The sequence below is a fragment of the Myotis daubentonii genome, chromosome 6 (assembly GCF_963259705.1).
Source record: "Myotis daubentonii chromosome 6, mMyoDau2.1, whole genome shotgun sequence".
NCBI classification, from domain to species: Eukaryota; Metazoa; Chordata; class Mammalia; order Chiroptera; family Vespertilionidae; genus Myotis; species Myotis daubentonii.
The window spans coordinates 73932618-73941753 of NC_081845.1; the positions used below are offsets into that span (position 1 = coordinate 73932618).

Here is a 9136-nt window from a genome sequence, read left to right on the forward strand (position 1 = left end):
AATCCACTGATTATTAAATCCAAGAAGTTTCTATGAAACAGTATTCAAACATGACCAAGATGAAAATAGACAGAAGTTAAAAGGGCTCTATTGTAGTATAAAGAGAGTAGGAATAACACACACCACAATCTTCCAGGGATGGCTAAATGTGGGGAAAGAGGTGTAATGAACATACAATTAAAATAATTAAATACAGAATAAGCTTAGCTGCATTATCAAATAATATAAAAGAAAATAGTTCACTGCATCTAATGTAACCACAAAATAGTCAATTACATTAGAATATAGGATATTACTTCTGTTTAGGTGATTTCATCCATGCCAAATAAACCCCAATTTTATAAAGGTAATTCACCTCTGAATAGATTATGATCAGATGAATTTCACAATGTAACCTTTGCTTACAGCTTTTTTGTTTATAATTTCACAAAATTTAATATGCACGGTATACTTCAATTTTTCAAAAGCCAACACACAAATACTGTATTAATTTGCAAGATGGATCCATAATCAACATTACTGTTGTTACACAATAATGATGCTAATGAACGTACAGTATGATTTAGTTTTTCACCAAGGTGGTTTCACATTGTCAGCAATTCACTTACTGCATAAGTTGCATAAACTACATATGCTTTTTCACAAAAGAAAATCTCTAGGACCAAAACTGGTCAATAATTTCTAGTTGTTATCTTTGGATAGTAAACAACTTAATGTTCTCATTTGATAAGCCTATTCGTAAAAAGAAAAGGGAAAGAAACTTATAAGTATGTTCTTTTGCCAGAATTAATACAAGAAAAACACCACAAAGTTTAAAAGACAACTAACTCCTTTCCCTCTGGGTGGCACTATTGACTTACAAGAAACCAAGTACCAGAGGAAAATATCTTAATCTAACGGTCACTGATCCATACATCTCAACTTCTAAAAACCTGCATCGAATTCAGTGTGTACTTGATTCATTATTTCTTATAAATATTACCAGCATTTTTCGGGGGGGGTGGGGGGGGACAAAGTAACAAAAGTCTCTTTCTAATAAAATTTCCCTCAATTTCAAATCCCAAATGAAGAGTCTCTCCCATAAAGGTAAAACGTGTTTCAACTGGCAAAGTGTTTCAGTAGGATTTTTGGGGGATATTGCATAGTAAACAACTTGTTTCCAACAATCTGCTGCAACAGTGTTTAACTCATGAACCACTGGTTGCTGATGTTGTCCTGAGTTTTCCTATGTTCAGTATAATACATGTTAACTTTCCATGTACCAATGAATAACCCAAGACATCAAATATGACAGTGAGAATATAAATGTGTACTCACGACTGGCAATAAGCAAGGCGTAAAATAAAGTGAGAAATGTGATCTTTTCTTCGTGCGTCATATTCATCTTCTAAGCTTTCCTTAAAAATAATGGTACATGAATAAAATGAATGCATTAGAATAGTAAGAGGTGTAAAGTAATACTGAGTCAGCATAAGCTAATGTAAAGTAAAAGTTTCATAAACACAAACTTCATAATATGGTTTGCAGGATAATGATCATTTTTCATAAGTTAGCAACGAGGTAAAACTGAGAACTGAACTCATCTCAGCAAAATCCCCTGGGTTTGAATGCTGCTATTTTCCTAACTTTCTTCGTTATCCATCCTATACCTAGGGTACTCACCACTTCAACAACTTCTTGCATCAACCCTCAACTTCTTGCTTTTCAACACTGTGGCAAAATCTAGATTCTAAATTAATCTACAGCTATACTCTGCAGTCTGTTGAAAATGCTGAAACCTGGGAATTTGGAATATTGAAAACTCACAGCCTCTAACCCCAGCTGGACCTTTACCAACACTAAGGAAACTTTATCCAAGTCCAAAATAGTAACAGCAAACATATCTTGTGCACTTACAAGGTAATAGTACCAGGCACAATTCTAAGCATTTCTCGTCTATCAACCCATTTAATCCTTTAAAAACCCCTATATGGTAAACTCTGCTGTGTACCCCTATTACACAGACAAGGAAAATGAGGCACAGGGAAGTTATATAACTTGTCCAAGGTCACAAAACTTTTAAGCAGCAGAGCTGGGATCTACACAGCCATTTCTGTTCTCATTTCTTAGAAAAGCTGTTTCAGCTCTTCTGTTGTGTCACAGCTGGTCCTCAGAGTCACCTGGGGGTTCACCCCATCATGCCAACAGCAATCAAGGCTCAACTACAAATAGGACAGTGCACACAGTCCACCCAGGGGTGCACCTAGAGAGCCCAGCTCAGGTGACTGCAGATGCTGAGCCACTGGGCCCTACAGGACACTTACTACACAAAGCCACTCTACCAATTCCAGGGGACATAGCACAGGGAAACAAACACAGGGAGGCAGCAAAAATGTGGAGACAGGGAAACATGTCATAAATGAAGGAACAGAGGAAATTTCCAGAAAAAGAATCAAATGAAATGGAAGCAAGCAAACTACTAGATACCAAGTTCAAAACAATGGTTATAAAGATGCTCAAGGACCTTGATGAGAGCTTCAAGGTACTTAGTGAGAATTTCAAGGAAATTAGTGAGAACATCAAAGACATGAAAAAGGACATTCAGAAATACACTAACTGAAATAAAGAATAATTTACAAGAAATCAACAGTCAAGTAGAGGATGCCAAGAATCCAATCAGCAATTTGGAATATGAGGAAGCAAAAAACACCCAATTAGAAGAGCAAAAAGAACCCCAAAATATGAAGATAGTGTGTAAGGGGCCTCTGGAACAATTTCAAATGTACCAACATTCACATCATGGGGATGCAAGAAGGAGAAGAGAAAAAGCAAGATATTGAAAACCTATTTGAAGAAATAATGACAGAAAACTTCCCCTACCTGGTGAAAGAAATAGACTTACAAGTTCAGGAAGCACAGAGAGTCCAAAACAAGAGGAACCCAAAAAGGTCCACACCAAGACACATCATAATTAAAATGCCAAGGCTTAAAGACAGAGAGATAATCTTAAAAGCAGCAAAAGAAAAGCAGTTAGTTACCTACAATGGAGAGCCCATAGGACTGTCAGCTGATTTCTCAACAGAAACTTTGCAGGCCAGAAGGAAGTGGCAAGAAATATTCAAAGTGATAACCTATAATCAAGATTGCTCTACCCAGCAAAGCTCTCATTTGGAACTGAAGGTCAGATAAAGAGCTTCACAGACAAGAAAAAGCTAAAGGAGTTCATCACCACCCAACCAGTATTATATGAAATGTTGAAGGGTATTCTGTAAGAAGAGGAAGAAGAAAAAAGAGATAAAAAATATGAACAATAAAATGGCAATAAATACACAGCTATAAACAATTGAATGTAAAAATCAAAATATAAAACAAGGAATCTAATGAACAAAATAAACTGATGAGTAAAATAGAACCAGAGGCATGGAAACATGGAACACACTGACAAATCTCAGAGAGAAAGTGAGGTTGGGGCGGGGGGAATTAACCTAAGAAGATATGCATATATTTATTACCTATGGACACTGGACACAAACAATAGGGTGGTGAAGGCCTGGGGTGGGGTGGGAACTGGGTGGAGGGGGGTAACGGAGGGAAAAAATGGGACATCTGTAATACTCTCAACAATACAGATTTTTTTTAAAAGAAAAGCTGTTTCAGTCTTCACAAGTTGGCCCAAACTCCATACCACACCACCCTCACCCCCTTCTCTCTCACCTGCTGACTCCACCTATTTTTAGAGAAAACAAAGGCCACCAGGCTGACTTCTTCAGCTCCAAGCCTCTGTGTTCACACTGTGTTGCCTTCCCTTCCTTCTCCGTGAACCAAGCGTCTCTCCATTCCCCTAAAAAATGCTAATCCGTACACCTAAACCTTGCAATCCCTCTGTTCCTGCCTCCTAAGGACCATGATGTATCAAATGCTTTCTCAGAGCATTTTCAAACTTCCCTCCTCTTCTTTATCGTCTAGAATCTTTCTGCTCAGTTTATAAATGTTTAACTACCTCCTGTCATATATGTATGTGTATATATACATACATGTATGTGTCTTCACTTGTCCCTATACTTCCTCCATATTCAGCTCTATTTCTCCCATCTTTTCAGCTGAACATCTTAAAAGAATGCATATTCCATCTCCACCTCTCAACCTCCCTCATCCAGCCACTGTCATCATTCGGGCTTCTACCTCAATCTACGAAGGGTCCACCCAGTTGACAAATCAATGGATTCTGCATAACTCATCTTACATGATCTATCCAAAGCTACTGAAACTGTTTGAATCTTGTTTTGAATCTTGGCTCCACCATTTACTCTCTCATGAGTTTGGACATGTTATTTTCCTTATCTGTAACTCAGTATCCTCAATTATAAAATATGGATAATAATAGTATCTACCTCATAAGACTGCTGTGTGGATTACATGGGTGAATATATATATCATACACTTAGGACCCATCCTGGGGCACAGTAAGCATTAATACAAATGCTTGCTGCAGTCATTCCTATAATATTACTATTAATGCCATTATCTTTATTATTGTAACCCCAACCTTCCTTAGCTGCTATGACACTGTCATCCTGACTGACCTCTTACCTCTCAGGCAGCTCTTTCCCATTCTCCTTCCCAAGCTCCTCCAATTCTACTTCACCTTAACTACTGGTATTCCTCACATCCTATCTTCCATCACCTTCTCTTCTCACTCAAATATTTTCCTCCAGTGCTCTCACCTACTACTGATGATTGCAACCTTCATCTTAAATATATACTCCTACTCCATCTGTCTCCTAAATCCAGACCTTTATGAATATTCAACTGTCCACCAGACATCTCCACAGGCACCTCAACTCATGTCTAGAACTAAACTCAACATCTTTCTTCTAAGTCTTGCTTCTCCTCCTGTATACACATCTCAAAATATCACCACTATCCATCTTATAGTCCTAACTAGAAACCTGGGTGTCATTCACAACTCTTCTCCCTGCAACCAGTCACTAAAATCTTTTGATTCTACCTTCTTCATATCTCTTCAATCAGTCTTTTTTCCATTCAATTCCTCTCATCATTTCCAAAGTCCTACTGGTTTTCCTCCTACCAGACATTTGCCTATCCATCTGCTAATGGCAGTCATCTTCCCAAAATAAAAATCTAATCGTCTCCATCAAGATGCAATTCAGCACTACCTCCTCTGGGAAGCCTTCCCAAACCACCCCACTCTGAACTGGGGGGTTATCTGTGCTACTGGAGTTCCTGGAGCACACATCCAAAAACAGCCATCATCACAGCATTCATCACTCTACGCACAGGGTACATATGACAGTGTTTGGAAACATCTAGCGGGTAGAAAACAGGGCATCCTACAATGCATAGGACAGACCCTGAAACAAGGAATTAGCATTCCCAAAACATCAGCAGTCCCAAAGTTGAGAAAACTTGCTGTATTAGAATGATCTGACTACATGTCAATCACCCCCAGGAGACTGTAGGTATCTTCAGGCAGAGCCTATGCTATATTAATCTTTATGAAGGCCTTATGCCTAATACAAGAACTTTTCCACAACTGAGACTCAGTACATGAATATATAGAACTAAATGAACATTTATTCCCCCTTTTACTTACTCTGTAAGAAAACTTGAGCTTTCGAATCTCAGCTTCCATCTTGCTCTGGTATGACTCATGTCCTTTCACATGGCTCACACCAATATTTTCAACTGCTTTTAGCACTAGAAAAAAAAATTTAATAAAAGAAAAGTATATAAATGCAAGATAATTTTTAAAAACTAAATTCAAGACATAAAATCTATGAATGGCAATTGAATAATTATTTGTTTATAAAAGATGGCAAGTGAGAAGTTATTTTCTGCAAGTACATAATATAAATTATATCCTATATAATAAACGCCTAATATGCAAATCAACTGAACAGCAGAAAAACCGGTGGAATGACCGGTCGCTATGACACACACTGACCACCAGGGGGCAGACACTCAATACAACAGCTGCCCCCTCCCCACAGGCCCCAGGCCAGCCAGGGCGGGTGCCAGCTGGGGGTCCCCTGATTGCCCCACAGATCGGCCTTGATCGCTGGCCAGGCCTAAGGACCCTACCTGTGCACAAATTTCGTGCACCAGGCCTCTAGTATGTTTATAAGAAGCTAACCACCATTCATGTGTAGAAAAGATCAAGGCCCCACAGCATAATTTAATACCAGGGTCTCAACCAGGGGGAAGAGAGGAATGGTTAACCACTGCTGTACTGAGCCACTGTGGTTGAGGAATGGAAAAGGGTATCCATATGGAGAAAAGACTAAGCACCCCTTGTTTGTATCCCTCATGTGGAACTGCCTGTTAGGTGGTCTACTTCTATTTTCTCAGCATATACTCATCAGAAAGATAGCCCTTCCTTTCTGATGAAGCAGAGAAGACACAATAGTGAAGAAGCAGGGCCCTCCAATCATCCAAACACTCTCTAAATAGATGCTACCCCCTGTTTAAAAATTCCTACAGCCCCTTGTCAATCCTTTTTCAGATGAATTCTTCTTTCATCAATACAAAAAGAGGCTTTTTTTTAATTCAAGAATTAAAAACTTCTCAAATGACTCCTGAACATAAACCCATGTCCCTCGGGTACCTCTTTTTATGGCATACCAAAGCAAACTAATAATCTCCCCCCTGCACCCCTCTTTGCTGCTCCTCTTCTATCGCCATCTCCACTAGCTTCAGCCACCACCACTACTAGAGCCCTTAACATACTAAACTATGATTATTATTTTGCATCTCTGCTTCCATGTACTAGAATACAATTTCATCAAAGATGAGAATTACAATATTCACCTCAAAATCCCTACCACCTGGAATAAAGTGGACTCAATAAATATTAACTGTCCAGTAAATAAACGAATAGCAAACCCTCAATAAATATTTGTTAAGTAATTGCTTAATAAATGAAATATATTAGCACACTCATCCTCACAAAGTATAAGTGAGATCCTCAAGAATACGTAAATTCTAATTCAAATATCACTCACACTTAACTCTATCGAAAGCAAAGTTTTCAAACTCTATCAAAGATATGTTTTCAGTAGGTGGCTGCAGGTAAAACTGAAGGCTGTGAGGGTAAGCATTCCTCTGATCGGCTGTCAACTTCAGTCTCCTCTTTGAAAATTCCATCTTGTTACCCTTATCAGGAAGCACCTAGGAAGGTTGAAATGATGGAAAGAGGAGTTGAAAACAACCAACCAAAAACATAAACAAAAATAACAATACGTCTGCACGCACAGAAAAAAAAAAAAAAAAAAACAGTGAAGTTCAAGGGCATACACCAAAGGTGAACAGTGGCTATCCCTGGGCGATGTCTTTCTGTATTTCCCACAGTTTCTACAATACACCTTGTAAATGGTTGAGGGTGGGGGCAGGGCTGCTAGGGAAGACGCAGGTGGCGATGCTGACTTCCAGCGACATGAGAGCCAGGTGCTGGTGCTGCTCACTGGAAGGCCGTGCACCTGATCTGCGCTGTCCCGGGTTTAGAGGAGGTTTCCTAAGGGGCTGCGATCCTGAGCTCCTTGGAAAGCGCGGGAGGTTCTAACTAGTAAGAAACTTACTGGACCGGATCCAATTACAGTGCTTCCTTCCTATCTTAATGACCCCGGGAAACAGAACTGTGTTTGAATCCAGTCTTTCAGAACTCCTTTTAGGGAGCATCCACACGTTCCCTGTAAAAATCCTCCCCCCGCCTCCCCCCGCCCGCCCCACTCCTCTGGCGAAGCTGTCCCCATTCGACTCACGGGCGCCTGAGTCTCAGCCCAATAACCGACCCCCGAGCCAGATCAATCCCTCCGCTCCCATCGCCCGCAAAGAGCTCTCCCTTCTGTCTCCACCTGCAAGTCTGAACAACAGACTGCCGTCGGTTCTAAAGCCACGGGAGCTGCTCTTACTTGCCACCACTCCGAAAGCGAGGAGACGCCAACGCTGACAGCAGCTTTTCCCGGTGGCGGGAGATTTCACTTAGCAGGAAGCGGAAGTGACGGACACAAGTCCCGCCCCCGAATGTCCCGCCTCCGCAGCACTGCCCTGTGCGGGCCGCGGGCGCCCACCTGGACGCCTGCTGTTGGGGCGAGTTGGTAGCTCTGGGCGGTGGACACTGGGGTGCGGGATGCTGGCGGCACAGGTTTCCGCGGCCCGAGAGGGTGGCCCCGAGGACTCCGGGGACGCAGCGAAGATCCCAGGGGATGACATTGTGGCGCTCTGACCCGCAGGGCTGGCCCCCGTCACTTTCGATCGGGGAGGTTAAAGAAGAGGCCTTTACTGACTTCATTTATTGCACCTGGACCACTACGAGGAGCTCCAGATCGGTTTCATTTTTTTAAGAACTTTGCATTTTATTTTTCAATTACAGTTTACATTCGATATTGATTTGTATTAGTTTCAGGTGTACAGAATCGTGGTTAGACAATCGTAGACTTCACAAAGTGTCCCCCTCCGCCCGCCCCAGAAGCTCTGGTTTTTCTTGTTTAATCTTTCAGGTAAGTGGTATTACACCATTTCTCGGATGAGAAGACAGAAGCTAAAAGATGGTTGTTCGTTTGCCCATCTCTGTACAGTGCGTATTTTGTTTTTTCTGTGAGAAGGCAACCCCCATCATGTTAGATTCTACCTTTAGTTCACTACCCTCCCCCCCAGCTCCGCCCCAACGCCTGGCGCACAGTGGGCGAGCAGAAAAACATCTGGAATTAGAATGAATAAGTGAGTGCGCACACACAGAAGTCGCTCTGGGATCTACAGAAATTAGAAGAAGGCGGGCTCAGGGGGGAGAAGCAGGTGCGGAGGAGGTGGGACGCCTGAGGAGAAAGTGGAGCTCGGACTGCGGGTCAGTGGAAGTGGTGGGTGGGAGCCACACAGGCTCTGCAGTCTGCAGGGTTTTCGAGAGCTGGAAAGAAAGCACACGTGTGTCCTCTAGGGGGCGCGTCTCACCAACAAAAGTGAGGTTAGTCCGTTGGAGGTGAAGAACGCTTGAACCGTTCAAGTTTTCAGAAATGCAAAGTATAATGAAACAATATCAAGCTTCAAAGGACCTCGCCCAGCCAGCATGGACCAAATTGTGGCTGGCACTGACTTTGTGCCAGGATGTGTTCTAAGTGACTTACATGCTAACTCATCGTATTCT

General features: G+C 41.7%; 1 protein-coding gene across 2 annotated transcripts in view; it reads right to left on the reverse strand.

The window, feature by feature from the left end:
- Positions 1 to 8024, reverse strand: part of PRIM2 (DNA primase subunit 2) — a 282575-nt gene extending 274551 nt beyond the window's left edge. The window contains exons 1-4 of one of the 2 annotated variants that reach the window (XM_059701297.1): positions 7908 to 8024; positions 7002 to 7167; positions 5594 to 5697; positions 1318 to 1397 (exon numbers count right to left, since the gene is read on the reverse strand). In XM_059701297.1, coding sequence (XP_059557280.1) covers positions 1318 to 1397; positions 5594 to 5697; positions 7002 to 7143 — 326 coding nt within the window. In that variant the 5' untranslated portion in view covers positions 7144 to 7167; positions 7908 to 8024. Of the gene's footprint in view, positions 1 to 1317; positions 1398 to 5593; positions 5698 to 7001; positions 7168 to 7850 lie in introns of both variants that reach the window. The other variant, XM_059701298.1, reaches the window with a different exon arrangement.
- Positions 8025 to 9136: the final 1112 nt, after the last annotated feature.